The sequence below is a fragment of the Uranotaenia lowii genome, chromosome 3 (genome assembly GCF_029784155.1).
Source record: "Uranotaenia lowii strain MFRU-FL chromosome 3, ASM2978415v1, whole genome shotgun sequence".
Taxonomy (NCBI): Eukaryota; Metazoa; Arthropoda; class Insecta; order Diptera; family Culicidae; genus Uranotaenia; species Uranotaenia lowii.
Window position 1 is genome coordinate 183,360,235 of NC_073693.1, and position 20,651 is coordinate 183,380,885.

At 36.6% G+C, this 20,651-nt stretch overlaps 1 protein-coding gene across 2 annotated transcripts in view; it reads right to left on the reverse strand.

Moving 5' to 3' along the window:
* The window catches only part of LOC129755188 (glutamate [NMDA] receptor subunit 1), a 26,157-nt gene extending 7,033 nt beyond the window's left edge, over positions 1-19,124 (reverse strand). For both annotated transcript variants that reach the window (XM_055751558.1, XM_055751559.1), the window contains exons 1-8: positions 18,821-19,124; positions 18,642-18,764; positions 11,411-11,504; positions 10,596-10,723; positions 10,328-10,530; positions 10,100-10,265; positions 9,925-10,033; positions 9,127-9,182 (exon numbers count right to left, since the gene is read on the reverse strand). In XM_055751558.1, the coding sequence (XP_055607533.1) occupies positions 9,127-9,182; positions 9,925-10,033; positions 10,100-10,265; positions 10,328-10,530; positions 10,596-10,723; positions 11,411-11,504; positions 18,642-18,764; positions 18,821-18,970 (1,029 nt within the window). In that variant the 5' untranslated portion in view covers positions 18,971-19,124. The remainder of the gene's footprint in view (positions 1-9,126; positions 9,183-9,924; positions 10,034-10,099; positions 10,266-10,327; positions 10,531-10,595; positions 10,724-11,410; positions 11,505-18,641; positions 18,765-18,820) is intronic.
* Between the last annotated feature and the right edge of the window lie 1,527 nt (positions 19,125-20,651).

Below are 20,651 nucleotides of genomic sequence, written 5' to 3' on the forward strand. Positions count from 1 at the left end.
ATGTTCATATTTTTTGATGATCTATCAAATTCTTGAAAGGAAAAAAAGTGATTTATCCACCTGGAAGGGAAATAAAAACATTATTTCTTGAAATAATAATAATTTAGAGACTCGATGTCTTCACAAAAGTTGTAGTTCTTATTATTATAAGAAACTTAGCCATTTTTCAATAATGCCAACAATAATGCCATTTTTCAGTAAGTTATAACCTTAAGAATTCGGCCGAGCTCGAATAACTTTTTGAATGGGTTTTGTTGGTCAAGTTATTGGCTTTCCATTGATATATAAATTTAATATTTGTTTTGGATAATTTTTTTGCAAACTAGCAATCAATAATGAGCGCCAACAGCCAGTCGCATTAATGGCGTAAACTCGGGAGCGCCCTCGCTGGCTGAAATAGAAGCGATAATCAAAGACATGAAATCAAACAAAGCGCCTGGAATCGATTGCATCCCTACTGAGATGCTGAAAGCCGACCCTGCCTTGCCAGCACAAATATTGCATCGCCTTTTTTTTCTTAGCGGCCCACCACACTCCCCCATACCAAAAAGCTCATTTAAGCCCCCTGGTAATGGACGCTAACTGTTCTCAGCATGTCTGGCATGGCAGCAAAATAACATTTTTGTTTTAAATAACATTAAAAACTCAAACGCGGACAAACTTTAATCATGCTGAGAATGTAAAAAATATTATTTACTACGACACTCAGAAAAATACTATTATGTATGCCATAAGATTCTCTTATGAAGTGGCGCCATAAGAAAAATTAATGAAATTCATAAGATTGTCTTATGACGCGAATGAATTCTGAAGATGAACGCCTACTTCAATGAAAGGTTGTTGCTTTTCATAAGAGATTCTTATGGAAATAGTAAATCACTTTCTAATAAGAAAAATTCTAGATATTTCATGCTAAAACAATCACTTTATTGTTTGCCAAATTTGTTTAAAATTAAATCCTTAATGGTCACCATCAGCAGCGCATCAACAGACGGCTCCATCAAAGTTTTTTTTGCCGCATCTAAATCTTTGACCTTTCGTTTTTTGCCGATCAGCTTGCTGAAAAGTAAACAAATAATGTATTTTAGTTTACTAAAATATTAGACGTTTACACAAAAAACATCAAATCGAACTTACCATTCCGGAGATAGCAATAACATGTAACATTGAAGGGAAATTATTATAACTATGAACTGGCGATTGCTTCGCACAGTTAGATGATGAAAAAACCTGATGCTATGAATGAATGTGTTCATTATTTTTTCACAATGGTGTTTCTTCTATTTTTCATAAGAACATCGTATGAAAATTGAAAGAATTTCATAAGACTCTTATGAAACATTATTTTACACTCTAAAAAGCGGTTCATAAGATGCATCTTATGAAAATTATAATAAGAATTTGCCTGAGTGGAGGAAGTATGAAAAAACAAAAGAGAATTTTACTCAATGAATCTCAGTGGAAGAATATTGCGTTGAAGAGATCCATTTTGATGATTAACAAATTAATTATTTATTTATGAGAATTGATAATAAAAAACTAAAACTAAATTATAAGAACTAAATTTACTGCTATGAAAATTATCAAAAAAAAATTGCTAAATAAGTGGTTGGTTATTGGTTAAGGTTTACTTTGAAGTATTGTATTAGTTTGATCTTGCAAATGTTTCTATTAGAACTGTTTTTTATATCTTCTGGAAGGCTGTTGAACTTCGTAGGACCAATGAAAGAAATTCGACGTTGACTAAGACAGGTAGAGGCTGTGCTGTGCATAAGATGGCGAGATTGACGGGTATTATGAACTCTCCGGCCCGCATTAGATATCAAATTTTGGTTATGGTTAGACGAGTGCAGATTATCGAATACGTAAACTACGGTTTGCAAATCGCACAGTTTAGAGAGAGGTAATATGTTATGAGATCTATCGGAATAAAGTAAATTGGTTGAGTAAAGACGGGGAAGGTTATAGATTGTTTTAATGCATCGATTCTGGAGGGTTTGTAAACGGGAGAGGAGAGACAATGGTGCTCTACCCTAAACAGCTATCAAATAATATAGACGAGAATGTATAAAGGCAAAATAGAATTTCAGTAAAACATGACGTGGAACAAATGCTTTTACTCTCCATAAAATACCGCTAAAAGATGATATTTGTTTTTGCAATTGATCAATATGGAAGCGTTATTCCCAAGTACTTGAAGTTTGTTACCTTTTAAATTATTGTTGTAGATAGTTTAGGATCGCTGTGTGGTTCAATTTTTTTCCGAGGAGAGTGAAAAATCATGTACTTTGTTTTAGCAAGATTCAAGGTCAGGAGGTTGGCGGAAAATAACTATTAAGAACTCTTAAATCTTCTTCCATATGGTTGATAATGATATTGGAACAGTTTGCGGGATAAAAAAGAGCTGTGTCATCTGCAAACAGGCGAGGTGTACCGTGTAACGGCAACTTACTGAGATCGTTTATGTAAAGTAGAAAGAGTAAGGGTCCGATATTGCTGCCTTGCGGAACACCAACATCCAGCTTTTCTAGGGAGCTCTTTTCTTCTCCTAAGCAGACAAATTGGTTTCTATTTGACAAATAGCTAAGTCGTTGATTAAGCCGCTCATGCCATAGCACTCAAGTTGGTTCAACAATATTTCGTGGTTTAAAGTGTCAAAGGCTTTTTTAAGGTCAAGAAAAAGTCCGCCTACAATTTTTTTCGTGTCTATTTCACGAATGACAGAATCCATCAGCACGCAGATAGCTGTAAGCGTGCTGGATCCTGATTTGAAACCGTATTGCAAACGGTAAAAAACGTTGTTTTCATTTAAAAAGCTTTTCATTCTGCTTATCAAAAGCTCCTCGAAAATTTATTTACATCGAGTTGATCACCAGACTTGAAAATAGGGATTACTTTTGCAGTTTTGAGGCATTCTGGAAAAACTCCTGTCTCTATGATTTTGTTGTTGCATTCCGCAAGAATTTTGGCAAAATGTGTCCTGTGATTTGTAAGACTTGTGGCTTTTCGGCTGCATTTGTGATACTGGAACATTCCCGGCCGACTGGATTTAGGGTATCCTCGTAAACGTTCCGAAGAAAGGTGCCCTGACAGAGTGCGGTAACAGGAGTGGCATAACGTTGATCTGTACAACCCTGAAAATTTTCTGCAAAGTGATCCTGACCAGGATTCAGGAAAAAATTGACGCTACACTTGTAGCATTCAATCCAATGGTTCAGGTGGGATTGCGCACTCTTGCTTTTCGAAGAAACAAAACTTAAACTAAACCCCGAGCACACGCCTTGCGAGGTACAATACGACAAAGCAGAACACCGAAAACACGGACCGACGGCAGAGGAAAACTTTTCGCACGCCAACAGATGCGAATCAATATAAGGCGCACCACCGACGGCGGCCGACTCACTTAGTTTTTGGGCGTTATCCCATTCGGTCGGCAGCAAGTGCTGCAGTGGCGTGATAGTTAGTGCCAAGTGACCAGTTGGTGAAAGTTTTGCTGTGCGGTTCCTGGTGATCGTCTTGGGCGCTTTCGGAGGTCGAAGTTGGGACGCACGGAACACGGGATGGACCGTGAGAGCGATCGGGGCCCGCTAGAAACCGCATTGTGCGGAATCGGTTGTTTTCACGACCATAAAATTTTTTGAAAGAGTACCACACGCCTGAGCACGCGCAAGCAGAAAGGCCGAGTAAGTTTTTACCAAAATTGAAACCTACAAGTGAAAAGTTCCTAAATGCCGTTGGTTTTCGCCAGAATCACCATCGGCCTTTCTTTTGATCTCTGGTTTTTCGTCGGAAGTATCCGGATTCAGCCGAGGGAAGCTGCCCTGCTGGTCCGTGAGAGCTCTCACGTCTGTGAAGAATTGTTTTATTGGTTAATTAGTTTTGTTAGCTTTTTTTTGAATACAAAATTGTTAACTAAAGAGTGTTAAAATCTTTTTTGAACCATTTTCCTCACAACTTGCTGCGGATCCACGACTTCCCGCTAGCCGCCGGGCAAAGTAACGAAGTGCTGGCAAATTCCTTCTGGAATTTGGCGCGTAAACCAGTATTTTAATACGGATTTTGAGTTTAAAGATTTTTACTGCTTTTAGCTTATTTAACACGTTACACACTGCGATGTCATCATGTGTGATCATGTGTGATCCATCACAACGCTTCGAATAAATAATACTGAAAAAAATCAACGAATCCCAGAACTCTCTGCTGGCGTTCATTGATTTCGAAAAAGCATTCGACCGACTGAAGCACGAAAACATCTGGGCTGCACTTAGACGCAGAGGAGTCCGTGAAAAACTAGTCCATCTCATCGAAACACAGTAAGAGGCACTTGTGGCAAGGTCCTGCACGACGGTGTCTTATCTGATCCAATCCCGGTAACTGCCGGAGTGAAACAAAGATATATCTTATAACCGCTACTCTTTCTCATTGTGGAATCCTTCGACAATGGAGCAGCTAAGCGACCTTGACCTGACTGACGCCCAATTCTTGCCCAAAGATATCCGATTATGCAGAGCCATTTCGATCTCACCGAAAACTTGAAAGCTGCAGGTCTCAAAATCAATGTTGGAAAGATCAAGTCGATGGAAATCAACACAGAAAATCCTTCCAATTTCGTGGTAGCTGGGCAACAAATTGAGAAAGTGGAGTGCTTCCATATCGCCGACAGGAGGTCTTTTACCACGGTCCTATGCGTCGGAGAATCGACGCGGAATCATTAAGTAAGTAAGAATTTACAGATGAGAAGATATAAAAGCGATCTATTTAAATCTCACTTGAATGTTGATTGATTTTAACAAAATGAACAGCAAACTGAAGCTTGAGAATACATTTAACAATGCTCAAAAACTTAGATCGATCGATTATCGTATGCCAAAGTTATTCACTTTTGTATAAGAAATAAGCTTTGCAAAAAGTTAATTGACCAAAATAGCAGTGTTTAGGAAGAGGGCTCATTTAAAAGGCTTGTAACTCCTGTAACACTTCATTAATCTTCATGAAACTTTCATCTATATATATAAAAATGAATTTCTGTCTGTCTGTCTGTCTGTCTTTCTGTCTGTTCCCTATAGACTCAGAAACTACTGAACCGATATAAGTGAAACTTGACAGGTGGGGGTATTGGAGGCCGGGGAAGGTTTCTATTATGGTTTGGGAACCCTCCCCCTAACAGGAAGGGGAGGAGGGGCCTTCCAAACAAAAGACAATTTTTTCCATAACTCGAGAACCAATCAAGCAAATGGTATTAAATTTGGCATAGGGTGGTATTTGGGAACGAGGAATATTTCAATGAATATTAGGTACCCCTCCCTCCTCTCAGTGGGGTGATAGGAAGGGGGGAGGGGGGTTATCTTACAATTTTTCATATAACTCGAAAACAAATCAAGATATTGTAACCAAATTAGCATGGAAAGGTATTTTGATACGAAAAATATTTCAATGATTATTTGAGACCCCTCCCTCTTTGCAGTCGTAAAGGGGAGGGGCCTCTTTCAGGTTTTTTTTACATAACTCAAAAACTAATAAAGCAAATGGAACCAAATTTGGCATGGGAAGGTATATGGATACTAAAAATATTTCTATGATTATTTGAGATCCCTCCCTCTTTCCAATAGGGTGATTTAAAGGGGGGAGGGCCCTCTTTTTAATTTTTTACATAACTCAAAAACTTATCAAGCAAATGGGATCAAATTTGACATGGGTGGATATTTGGGAACGTGACATGTTCTAATGATTGTTTGAGACCCCTTACTTCTTCCAGCGGGAGAAAGGAAAGAGGGAGGAAAGTTTCATACAATTTTTATTGCATAACTCGAGAACTACAACATCAAATGAAACTAAATTTGGCATGGAACGATATTTGGGTACGAGAAATGCTTCAATGAATATTTGATATCCCTCACTTCTTCAAAAAGGCGGATGAAAAGGGGGAGAAGAGGTCTCTCTTACAATTTTCAGTATAACTGGAGAGCTGATCGAGCAAGTTGAACCACATTTGGCATGTGAGGGTAATTGGATACGAGAAATGTTTCTATTATGAATCGAAGCCCCACCTTTTTTCAGCGGAAATATATATAAAGGGGGAAAGGGGGGCTTCCATACAATTTTTTTGCATAACTTGAATTCTAGAGCAAATGAAATAAAATTCGGTATCAAAAAGTATTTGAGTACAAAAAATACTTTTAAGAATATTTAGTTCTTACCTCTCCATTCAATGGGGAGAATGGAAGGGGGATGGTGCTTCTTTCAAGTTTATGAATAACTCAAGAATTTACAACGCAAATAAAACCAAATTTGGCATGGGATGGTATTTCAATACGAGAAATTTTTTGATGTCAAACAATTCCTTGCTTGCAGTGGGATGATAGAATTGGGAATACAGGAAGGGAAGAGTAAAACTTACATTTAACTTTTTTTTACAAAATTCGAGAAATCGACTAAATTTAACATGGAAAATCACTTTGGTATGATTCTATGATTATCTGACACAACATCATCCTTTCAGTGAGTAGGTACATAGGAGGAGGGAGGTGAGCCCAATACAATTTTGTTTGCATAAGTTCTCAATTTATGCTAACGAGACCAACAAATGGAAACAAATATGGCAGTTCCTTAGTCACAAAAAATATTTCTACGATTTTTTAGATCCTTACGATTTACTGTGTAGAGAGGTGAAGAAATGGGGGGGTTCCATATAAATTTTGTTGTAAAGCTTAAAAACGTTTCAACCAATGGAACAATATTTGATACAAGAAGATTTTTGGGAACGAGAAAAATGGGTATGATTATTAAAGATTACGATCTGCATTCATCAGGTGGAGAAGGGATGGACTGGGAAGGGGGGGGGCGGCTCTCTTATTAGTTTTTAAGCATCAATCCAGAACATATCAAGCAAAAACATCAGTTGGATTGTTTGCCTACGATTAATTTGAAACCCTCCTTTTTTAGGGCGAAGCTTAAAGAAACAGATTTAAATTACCAGATTTTTAACACAAATTTATAGATCAAGATTCAGAATATTAGTTTAAGTTATTTTTGTGTTGCAATCCGAAACTCCAGCTGCAGCTCTCATTTTATAGCGGTTGCTTATGAATTACGTTATGATGTGATTTAAAATAATGACAACAAAACAATAAAAACTTGAATAAAATTTGAAAATATCGTTCGATTTTTATAGGTGTAGCAAAGCACACCGGGTCAGCTAGTAATAGATAAATGAATTTCTGTCTGTCTGTCTGTCTGTCTGTCTGTCTGTCTGTCTGTCTGTCTGTCTGTTCCCTATAGACTCGAAAACTACTGAACCGATTTGCGTGAAACTTGGCAGATGGGGGTATTGGAGGCCGGGGAAGGTTTCTATTAAGGTTTGAGACCCCTCCCTCTCTCATGGAGGGAGGGAGGGGCCTCCCAAACAAAAGACCAATGTTTGCATAACTCGAGAACCAATCAAGCAAATGGTATAAAATTTGGCATGTGGTGGTATTTGAGTATGAAGAATATTTCTAAGAAAATTAGGTACCCCTCCCTCCTTTCACTGGGGAGATAGGAAGGGAGAGGGGGCATACCTTACTATTACATAACTCGAGAACTAATCAAGATATTGGATCAAAATTTGGCATGGGAGGGCATTGGAGCACAAGAAATGTTTCTGGTTATTTTGACCCCTCCTTTTTTCAGTGGGGATAAAGGCAGAGAGAGGGGGGGGCTTCTATACATTTTTATTCGAATAAATGGAACCAAATTTTGCTTGGAGGAGTATTTGGGTACAAGAAAGGGTTCTATGAATATATGATACCCTTCTCTTTATTTTGTGGAGAGATAGAAAGGGGGGAGGGGGCTATTTTACGTTTGCCAGCATAACTGCATAACTTTTAAAGCATATGCATCTAAATTTGGCATGGGAAGGTATTTGAATACGAGAAATGTCTCTATGATATTTTGAGAACTCTCTGTTCTTCCTGTGGGGAAATTTAAGGTAGGAGGGTGCAATCATACAATTTTTTACATAACTCGAGAATTTATTCAGCAAATGGAACCAAATTTCACTTGGTAGTAGGTATTTGAGTAGTTACGAGGAATGTTTCAATGAATATTTGCTACTATTGCCTCCTTCCAGTGGGGTGATTTGAAGGAGAGAAGGGGTCTCCGTTAAAATTTTTCAAATAAATCGAGAACTAATCGAGAAAATGGAAACAAATTTTATATGGGAGGGCATTTGGAATCGATGAATGGTAATGTGCTTATTTGAAACTCCTTTCTCCTTCAATTGGGGATAAAGTTAGGGAAGAGGTGAGCTCTCATAAAATTGTTTTGCATAAACCAAGAACTTATCAAACAAATGGATCCAAATATGACAAACGAAATCATTTGGGTACGAGAAATGATTCAATGATTATTTGAAACACCATATTTTTTCCAGTGAGTACATAAGAAATGGGGAGGGGGTCCAATACAATTTTCTTGGTATAGAGGTAATCAATAAAAAAAATCAAATTTGACCTGGGACCTCCTTCCAGCTTATGCAGATGGGAAGGGGATAGGAGGGCTTTATACAAGTTTTTTGGCCTAAACCGAGCACTTATGATACTTACGAAAAAAAACAAAATTTAAATAATTTCTTAAAATTGCATTTCTTTCTGGAAGGTGTTGCAGCGCACACCGGGTCAGCTAGTATCATATAAGAATGTTTCGAAAAACCGTTTTGCTGATTTTTTTCATGCTCAAATTCATTTTTACTAAGTTTTTATCTTTTTTTTAAGGGAATAAAGGGCAAATAACTGATCGTTGAGATGTCTCCGATCAAATCTTGGTAAATTTTTAGTCAACATTTTCCGACCGTGCAACGGTGCTAAATTTAAAGCACATTTCATACTTAAAATTTTTTTTTCTCAAAAATGCAGGTGCTTCCTCATACGGTATAGTAAGTAAAATAGTTTCAAGTAGACGAAATATAAAACTAAAGAAAATTCGACACACTTTTTTACAATTTTCCAAAATATACAACTAAAATTAATTTTGTCCCCACTTCATGTTCAATGGTTTGAGCTGATGAATATAAATATCTTTGAGATATGTTTAATATAAATATTAATAATATTTTTAATACATAAATATTTTCAACATAAACATTATTACCTGACCAGTAGCACCGCGGATGTTACGAGTTTTGAGATAATTAAACATTTTCTTTCCTGAAAAAAATGAAAATCAACTTTTGGTTAGTGTTTTGATAGAAAAAACATAAATAGGTGTACAAAAAGAAGTTCAAACCAAACCTGATCACATTCTACCAGCAAATTGTATCATACTCGTTTCACAGTCAAGATAGGTAGATCAATTGGTATAACATTGCGCTTAACCTCAATCGACGGAACCGTGTAAACGCAGGATCAAAAATAGTTATGAAATTTCGGACGATATGTATGGGATTTAGAACAAAATTACAATTTATGGAAAATTGAGGGGTCTTATTGTTCAAACAAGTGATCAGTCGCATATTTTTTAAATAACTTTTGTAGCAATTAGTAAAATTTATGGTCAAAAGCTTTCAATATTCTGACTACGAGTAAGTTTTTCTTTGACTTGTTACTACTTGTAATGAATGCTTCTTTATTTTAGAAAATTTAAAAAAAATCAGTATGAGGAATTTAGCAAAAAGCAATTTTTTTAACTCAATAAAAAAACTACGCTAAAATAACGTATTCCAAACGCACGAGAGCTGAATGCATTGTAAATACTTTGGTGAACATTTTTATATTTTTTGCAGAATTTTTAAATCAGTAGTTTTTCTAGAAAACTAATATTTTAAAAAATTTCCATACATTTCTGTATAATCTTTATAACTATGTTTTGGTTGGCCTACTATAATACATATGCAAGGGACGGAGTAGTATACCTATTAATCTAGCTATCCTGATTCACAGTGGTACTTACCAGACTCCCAAATTGATCCAGTATCATCGCAATCTTTCGGTGCCTCAGTTATGGTTTCATTAAAAGTCATCATTTCTTTAATAGCCGAAGCAAGTACGTAAATAGCGTCCTTAAAAAAAATAATTATACTTGAAAACCAATTACCTATACCTTGCATTATGATAAGGATACTCACCCGGATATGCTCATTCTCACTGTTTGCATAATTTAACTTTAAGCCCAACACGCCTATTGGTGTATTATTAGCCTGTAGCGCTTGTTCCGTTACAATCCAAATATGTCCAGTTTCGGTCATATTATTTAAAGCCGCATCACGGAAAATTACGTATGAGTCTTCGGTACTAAAATAATGTATTATGCAATACTTGTATTAAATGGTTTTGTGTGTCACATTGATACATACTTAGCATAAACCAGATATACTCTCGATTGAGCAGTTTTCATATCCATGAGATTTTCAGTAAAACTTTCAAGTTTAGGTTCGAATTCAATGATATTTTCTACTGTAGCTCGCACATCTATGTCGTCATAATTTGTTTGTGATGTGGTTTGGAAACGACCCAAAATGGCCCTGCCGTCCGTATCCGAGCTATGAATTATGATAACCTGCGGAAATTATTCACGAATATTATAATTATTCGCTAGTTGATCATTTGCATGCATAACTCTACCTTAGTATAACCGAAGTGACTTAGCATTTCTAGCCACACATCTGCTTGGTGATAATATGGCGGTACGGTTCTCAAGAATGAAACGTGAATATTTTTGTCCGAAAACGCGGCATCGCGAGATGAGATACCTAAAAGAAATATTACATTACATTACTATCCTCACAAGTAAATCCTAAAAAATCATGTGAGGAGTTTTGTTTGATGCTAACAAAGATGAGTTCACGATTTGTTGATGGTTAGTATTGATACAAATACGCGTGCCTTGTCTTGTTGCATTTTAAAAATATGTATGGTTAATTTGATAAGATCATTCTTAGAAATACAGAGCTTTTAAAATTACAAAAAGGTTTCAAATCGACACACTTCTAAGATAAGATCAAAATTTGTCAGTCAGTTTAAATAATAGATTCATATTTAATTTTGTTTTTTTTTGTATCGGAATGCTCAATTAGCTAAGCTATCCGAAGAAAAAAATAAAGAAGCTTGAAAGATCAGAGAGCGATAATATTTATAAAGCAATTTGCCGCAGCCCGTGGCGTAGAGGATGGCCTTCAAGTTTTTTAAGCCAGCGGGTATGAGATCGAATCCCGGTCACGGCATACATAGTACACTCTCTGTGGGTTGGTGGTTTTAGCATTTGTAAGATGCTAGCCATCATATCCTCGAAAGATGTACGCTTAGAGTTAAGAAAAAGGAATGTCTTCGAGGAAACATCAAGTGTCATTAAGATCCTGTATGTGTTTGTGTTCGTTTAAAAAAAAAATTGTTGAAAATATGTGCCTATCCAGTTGAAGTATGCTCATTTCTCAACTTACCGATAATAGGAATTTGATAAAATCCATTGGTATAGCTCACTGCTGCAGGTGATAAATCTCCAGTAGGTTCATGAGAAACCACAACAGCATAAACCTGGAAAATATATACATTTTTAAAATATGAACATGTATATGTAGGTATACTCTAAAGTTTGTGGACGAAGAAGTGAATGGATGTCGGATGAAACGTGGAGGATGGTCGATGATCGGAGAAAGGCGAAAGTCGGAATTGAGCAGGCATGTACCGGGTCAGCCAAAGCAGCCGCCCGCTTACGATATGCGGAGCTGGAAAAGGCAGTTAAACGAGCTTGTAGACGAGACAAGAGAGCCTGGACAAACCCAATAGCCGAAGAGGGAGAAAGAGCCGCCGCCAATGGATATATCCGATTACTTTATGACATTTCTCGCCGCCTCAGTGGTGCAAGGACTAATGCAAGAATGCCGCTGAAAGACCGAGCAGGTCAGTTATTGACCGATCGAACCGATCAGCTCAAACAATGGACTGAGCACTTCGAACAACTCTTTCGGGTCACGAATGGCGATGGCCAACAGAACCCGCAGCTCGAAGCGCCAACAGTAAGTCGCATAAATGGCGTCAACTCGGAAGCGCCCTCGCTGGCTGAAATAGAAGCGGCAATCAAAAACATGAAATCCAACAAAGCACCTGGGATCGATTGCATCCCTGCTGAAATGCTGAAAGCCGACTCTGCCTTGTAAGCACAAATGTTGCACCGTCTTTTCGCTGACATCTGGGATACTGCAACATTCCCGGCCGACTGGATGCAGGGTATCCTCGTAAAGGTTGCGAAGAAAGGAGACCTGACAGAGTGCGGTAACTGGCGAGGCATAACGTTGATCTGTACAACCCTCAAAGTACTCTGCAAAGTGATCCGGAACAGGATCCTGGAGAAAATCGACGCTACACTCCGACGGCTACAAGCTGGATTCCGATCCGGACGATCATGTGTGGACCACATTACAACGCTACGAATCATACTGGAACAAATCAACGAATTCCAGGACTCTCTTCTGCTGGTTTTCGTTGATTTCGAAAAAGCATTCGACCGAATTAACCATGAAAACATCTGGGCGGCTCTAAGGCGACGAGGGGTCCAGAGAAACTAGTCCATCTCATCGAAGCACAATACGAGGCATTTTCGTGCAAGGTCTTGCACGACGGTGTCTTGTCCGAACCAATCCCGGTAACTGCTGGAGTGAGACAAGGATGTATCTTATCACCGCTACTTTTCCTCATCGTAATGAATGAGATTCTGACTGGATCGATCGACTGTGCACCGAACCGAGGATTGCCGTGGAATCATTCAACAATGGAGCAACTGAACGACCTTGACCTGGCTGACGACATTGTTTTGCTCGCCCAAACACAACCGGATATGCAGAGCAAACTCGACGACCTCACCGAAAGTTCCAAGGCAGCAGGTCTTAAAGTCAATGTCGGAAAGACCAAGGAGATCAACACAGCAAATCCCTCCAGTTTCATGGTAGCTGGGCAACAAGTTGAGAAAGTGGAATGCTTCCAGTATCTTGGTAGCCAGATAACGCTTGATGGTGGTACCAGGGAAAACATCGAAACCCGGATCAGAAAGGCCCGATTTGCATTTGCGAGTCTCCGAAACATCTGGCGGTCACGCCAGATCGCTTTACGAACAAAAATCCGAATCTTCAACTCAAACGTCAAATCCGTATTGCTGTACGGGTGCGAAACTTGGTGCACATACCCAGCAAACATTTTTGTAGGTATATTTCTCAACAAACTTTGCTATACGTTCCATATACATTATAAAATCATCTTATATAACTCGAAAAAACAGCATTTACGTACTAAAGTGGAGGCAATATACATACATATTTTTAACTTCTGGCTTAAGCGATAAGAGTTGTAAAAATTGGACGATATACAACACCTTTTACCGTACATCCTGACAGTATGCGAGAGAGCGCAAGTTTTGCTCTCAATGCATGCAAACCGTTGCCAGCGACAATATTTGCTGCTCCTCTCATTGGCCAGTTTATCCAAATGGACCCTCTGATTTTTAGAAATCTGGTTGCACTGCTTATCGCAAAGAGAACAACAAGGTTGTTTTCTCATTTGAATCTCGCACGCGGGAGACAAATTTGCAAACATGGCGGACTTTTGTCATATACGAGTCGGTAGACTTTAACTAACCATTTCTACGATCATTTACTCGGTTTGGTAGGAATTACGATTCGCATTAACATTGTTAACGAGTTGAGCTGACATTTCTTATGCGATGTTATGTTTGCTGGGTATGCGGTAACGACGCGAAAACTGCAAGTATTTGTAAACCGCTGCCTGCGGAATATCATCCGCGCTTGGTGGCCTGACAACTGGATCTCAAATGAGGAACTACATCGCCGGTGTCATCAAAAAGCGCCAAAAATCGAGATTTGGGAACGTAAGTGGAGATGGATTGGGCACACGCTGCAGAAAGATGAAAACGAGATTTGCAGAGAGGCGCTAGATTGGAATCCAGAAGGTCATCGAAGAAGAAGCACACTCAGAAACTCGTGGCGGCGAAGTCTAGCCGCTGAAATCCGAACTGTCGACGACAATCTTGACTGGGACCAGGTGAAGACGCTGGCTCCGGATCGTCAACAGTGGAGGTCTTTTACCACGGCCCTATGCACCGGAGGATCGGCGCGGGATCATTAAGTAAGTAAGTAAATATGTACACGCAGAGAAAACTTGGATTTTGAAACGAATTAAATCTGACTTTGATTCAAAACATTCAGTTTTTTTAATCAAACTCCTGTTTTCTTTCAATCAATGAATTATAGTTTTGATTCAAAAGAATAATTTTTGAAAGAAAGAATTATTTTTTTTAATTGAATAATTTTGGACTTTGATTTTGAACAAATTCTTTGATTCAAAAGACATTTTTTCAATTGCATATTTCTTTTAAAACAAAGTAAATTTTCTAGAAAAATGTTTTCAACTTAAAAGAATAATTTTTTGGAAACAAAAACTTCAAACTTAGAAGATTGGATTGACTTGCAAGAAGAATAGAAAACCGAAAAATCGAATAAAGTTCGGCCGCTCGTTTTAAAAATCAAACCAGTGAATCGGAGTAAGCTATAAATGAGGAGGATCCAGGATGCAAAATGGTAAGTGTAAGTTAATCAAAAAGTCAATATTTAAGTAAATTTAAAATTTTCTTAAAGCGCTTGCATAGTTACTATTACAGGACCACGGCCGACGGATAGATTTCCAAGTCCACTCGAACATGGTGAAAGCTGCGCAAAGTAACACCTCCCCAAATCCCGCGGTCTAATTATCTCCGGCCCAATCTTCAACGGCAATCACCGGTCGGACCACCCAGCAGCCGGAGTAGCTTCCGGAAGTTTATTGACCGGCCCACGGAGAATGCGAAACTTTGTTAACGATATAAAGGACCCGGTGATTCGATTATAGTGTTTTATGTGTTTGTGAATAAAAAAGAATTTAAGATTTAAAATTGTTTCTTTTTATTATTCAAACTCCTAATGACACAGAACGCGATTATTTGATGTAAATTTACATCACATATGATGTAAATAAAAAGAAGCATCACATACGACGGAATTTTCAGTGCGAATTAAATATTACACGTCTTAATACTTTACATGTCTTTCAAATTTTACACGTCTGTTGAAGATTGCAGACGTGTAATATTCAACTCGCACTGAAAATTCCATCATATGTGATGCTTCTTTTTCGTTACATCATATGTGATGTAATTTTACAATTTTTTTTTGGTCACACGAAATTCTGAACAACACTGAATTGGAAATTTCTCAAAATTACACGACATGAAATATTACAATACACTGAACGTGATAATGTAATGTAAAATTATAAACTGTGAAGAACAAGACCAGACAAATGTGACAAAACTGTTAAGTCAAGTCGTGCGCCAAAATATTTTCCCCGCGCGCGAGTAAGTTAATCGGTGTTGATGGTTCCCGGAGATATCTGAAAAGCAGGGATGCGGTTCGGGAAGCGGATCCACGGTGTTCAACATTGGATCCGGTACTTCGCGGAAAAAATAAAAGAAATAAAATATAATGTGTGTTAAAAAAAAATTTGCCGCTTAATAAAATGAATCATATTAATTATAGATAAGTTTTATTTATATTAAGAGACGTGAAAATTCCAGTATTGAATCATATTAACAATAAATAAAACAAAACAAATTCCAATTGGAAAGTTTTTCTTCCAACATTCAGTGATTTTATAATTTACATTCGCGCGTGGGACGCCAATCGGTTCGGTTGATTTTTCTTCGCGCTCCGTGTGTGGTGGAAAATTTAAAGTGTGTAAAAGGAGCTAAAATAGCTAAATGTTTTTAAAATCTGCCGAATGGTTAGGGAGTGAAATCTTAGTCGAAAAATCAATCGACTTTATTAAAGCTATTAGTATTTGCTGCTGAAGTGAGTTGCCGTGCTTTGCCGCAAGTTTTTGTTATCATGAAGGTAGAAGATCGGTATTGAAAATGCCGAGGGTAAAGGGAAATAAAATTGGAAGAAATTAGTTACCTCATGTATCAGACTGTGTTTCGTTTTAATTATGAAAAATGCCTTGATTCAAGCTTGCGTTGAATGAAAAATTTAACGCCTCGGTGTTCCCATTGAAGAAAACTACACTACTCCGGTTTTTGGCAAATCTTTAAAGGTAAATGAAGAAAAATGCTTGTAGCGGCAGGCGGCAGAGTCTGAGTAGTGATTGCATTGGTAGTAGCATAGTGCATTAAATGCGTGAATTTGTTTGCTGTGTAACATATTGCCATTATTTTGGTCAAAGAAGTGATTATTATGCAGAGAAGAACAAGGAAAATAAAAAGAAGTAAAAATAATTCAGTCGTCATAGCGCCGCCTGCTATGATGTGGCGTTTATTCTAACCGGTTGTGTAACGCGTTTGCGGTTTGAAAACATATGAAGGAAGAAATGATTGTTGTACACGTTCGAGAAGATTGACGAAATTCTATTTATCATGATAAAAAGCTGTCTAGTGTTCAGGTTGCCTTGTGTTTTAGGAGCAAATCCTATTATCGGCGGTAGGTTTAAGGCTTAGATCTTAAGATCGGCCGATAGGTAAGATGTATCTGACCATATAACTGAAAATATTAGAATGATCAATCAGTAGACAGCTGGCCACACACAACGAAAAAAATCTGTAAAATCACATCACATGTGATGTAAATAAAAAGAAGCATCATATATGACGGAATTTTCAGTGCTTGTTGGAAATTACACGCCAGTAAAATTCTGCAACATGTAAAATGAAAAATGATGTAAAATTTTGCAACGTGTAAAATAAAAAAGATGTAAATTATAAAACCACTGAATCTTTAAAAAAAACATTCCAATTGGAATTTGTTTTATTTTATTTATTGTTATTATGATTAAATAATGGAATTTTCTCAGCTGTTATTGAAAATAAAATCTTTTTATTATAAATATAATTTATTTTATCAAGCGGCAAAATTTTTTCATCTCACAATTTTATTTAATTAGGAGCCACATTCACACAATTATTTTCTTCCCCTAAGTACCGGATCCAAATTTGGGTATCATGCTGCAGCTTCCAGAACTGCATCCCTACTGCTCAAAGATCTCCGGGAACCATCAAAACCGAAAAGCTTACTCACGCGCGAGGAAAATGCTTAGACAAAATACTTTGGTGCACGACTTGACCTAACAGTTTGTTTATATTTTTCTGTATGGTCCTTTTCCCATTCCTGCCTCTCGAAGATCTCCAGGAACCAGCAAGATTGATTAACTTAATCGCGGAAAACCTTCTTCAATAAAATACTGTTGGACACGACTTGACGCAACACTTTGTTGACATTTGTGTCTGCCTGTTTTCGACAGTTTGTATTTTTACATGACATCATCGCGTTCAGTGTATTGTAATATTAATTAAATTCAAATTCAATGTCCTATAACATTCCATGTCGTGTAATTTTAAGAAATTTCTAATTCAGTGCTGTTAAGAATTTTGTGTGACCCGAAAATGTTGTAATATTACATCACATATGATGTAACGAAAAAAAAGCATCACATATAATGGAATTTTCAGTGCAAGTTGAATATTACACGTCTATAAACTTCAACAGACGTGTAAAATATGAAAGACATGTAAAATATTTGAGACGTGTAATATTGAATTCGCATTGAAAATTCCGTCATATGTGATGCTTCTTTTTATTTACATCATATGTGATGTATATTTACATCAAATAATCGTGTTCCGTGTCAAGTTATGTTCGTGTCATTAGAATTCAGTGCTGTTAAGGATTCAACTTTTTTTATTTTGTAAATTTACATGAATAAATCGCGTTCCACGTCATGTAATAATAAAGGTTTTCTATTTCAGTGCTATTTAGGATTCAGATTTTTTTTCTAGGTATATACACGGATGCCGGAATACCTGTAGTAAATGTATAATATTTAATAATGTTATAGATTTTTAACTGCTTGTGTACTTGATTGACTCATTCCTCCAATATACACAAACATAGAGACGTGAAACATTATTACATAACAGTTCACACGAAGCCATGGTGCCGGGTATTGTGTTCACAGCATTGAAGATATGCCGATTTACCTTAATTTTGCATGTGAATCTGTACTTTGGTCAAATTGCGGTGAATCCGTGCACCCGTGGTGGATTAACAACATACATACATACATTCAGTGATTTTATAATTTACATCATTTTTATTTTACACGTTGCTAAATTTTACATAATTTTTTATTTTACTGGCGTGTAATTTCCAACTAGCACTGAATATTCCGTCATATATGATGCTTCTTTTTATTTACATCATATGTGATGTAATTTTACAGATTTTTTTGGTAGTGTGTATATCTAAATTACATTTGAGCAAAAGAAAATAACTTTGAATCAAATGAAACTGGTTTTTGTATCAAAGCATTGATATTTTGAATCAAAGATTTTACAAAAGAAAAATTATTTGAAACAAAGGAAAATGCATTTGAACCAAAGGATTTTTTATTTATCCCAAAATCAAAGGAAAAAATCCTTCAATTTTTCCAATTTTTCAATTTTTTCTAAAATAAAGACGATTTTAAATTTCTGATTAGCATTTACATTATAAAATCGTTGGCAGGATGACTTTGCCCGTATGTTTAGAATGAATTTTTCACCAATATTATATACTTCTAATTACTATTGATCGTACTTACTCTACGAGATATTAAATGTTTGCACACATCCAGTGCTGTTTTGATAGGGTTTTTATCTATACGAATAGTTTTATCATAATAGGTTACGCCTCTGGGAACATACTGCTGATCGAAGTTTAAGTGCTGAAAATAGAGCTGTTTGAGATCCTTCCTTCTAAGTATAGAAAGTATTCACTTACTGCTATAACCATTGAAAAATGCGTTTCACTATCATTGTTGCTTAGGACCCCACCTATGTTGAAAAATGATGGATATTCATTTCCTGCTTTTTGAGACGTTACATATTGCAAAGAAATCAGTATTGAACAAATCGTAGAGTAATGCCACATATTGACTATTCCTTTGAACAATAGTTTCTCCTTGATGTTAAATGTATTTATGTCATCGCAACCACAATCTTTCAGCCTCAAAATTCAGGCGAATGTATGAAAATTGCTATTCACAATCTATTCTTATTTAAAGGATACGGAAACTGGAAATGATGCTCACTGCGCATGTATTGTTTTCCTGTATATGCACAGTGGAATCAAACTGAAACTACCCAAGGTTGTAGGCACATGCATACACGTTTTGTACAACTTTATAAACATCTTACATTTTGTTTGCACAAAGTTTGTGGAATGTCGTTGGATTAATGTTGCAATTTGTTGAAGTTATGCTTATTCTTATCGATTTAAGAGTGCATGCCCGTGCGAAGGATGGAGTATCACAGCAATTTTTTTTTTGCTGGAAACCAGCAAAATTTTGCTGGTTTTTGTCCCACTGACTTTCCAGCAAAATTTCCAGCAATTTCAATTGCTGGAAAAAACAGCAAACGTTAATGCTGGTTTCCAGCAATTCAAATTGCTGGAAAATCAGTAATCCAGATTGCTGGAAACCAGCTATTTCTTTTAACACAACCGGCAGTATTTAGTATGAAATTTATATTTCAATTCAAAATTAAAGTTTAATATTGGCTGTGCATATAATAAGCAATAAAAACAATTATTTTCTCCCATTTTCAATAAAGGATTTATTTATTTTCAAAAAAAAATTTTTTTTCACAACTTTCTAACACCGGCTCTGGGGTGGCCGCTATGTGCCAAAGTGTTGATCATCCGCCTGTAAAAATAGTTTTGATTGGTATCTTCTATGGAATATCTATGTACAATGTACAATAAAAACTTACCCTTGACTTGATGCCTGGTTGCTAGAATATAGAGGAAAATAAAATAACTATATTAATTTAACCTAAATTCGTAAAATAGAATCTCACCTTCCTTCAGCGTACGTAACAAAAACAAACTCCAAATTGACAACTCGATTGCTGATTTTCCAGCAAACTAGATCAATTGCTGGAAAGTCCAGCAATTTGAAAACCGATTGCTGATTTTTCAGCAAAAATGACAAGCACATAACCGAATGCTGAAAATCCAGCAATTCGAAAACCGATGGCTGGTTTCCAGCAAAAATTTGGATTGCTGAACGTTTCCAGCATTTTTTTTGCTGGAAATCGAGGCAAAAATTTACAGTGTATAGGTTTTATAAAGTTCAGCTTTAGCGGAAATCATTCAACCTACACAGTAAATTTTTAGCTTGATTTCCACAAAAAAAAAATTGATAGAAACCTTCAGCAATGCAAATTTTTGCTGAAAACCAGTTAACATGATTCGTTTTGCTGGCTTTTAAATGAGATATTGCTGATCCACTCTTTTTTTCTATTTCTGCGATAGCTGTATTGGGCTCCCGTAGGGTACCACTGTAAAAAAATTACAGTATTCAAGAAAAAAATTAGCATTGTTCTACATAAGGATTATTTATCGACTGAAATTAAATCGGATGAACAAGCGGAAAACATTGAAAGATGATTTAACAAAAAGTTGTCAAACAAACATGTATACCAAATATTATTATCGGATTATCTATTGTTTATAAAACAAAAAATTGTGTTTGCCTTGAGCTTGGTCAATCAGCAATCAAAATCACGGAAAAATGAATAATAAAAAAACCTGTTTGCTATGGGGTCAATTA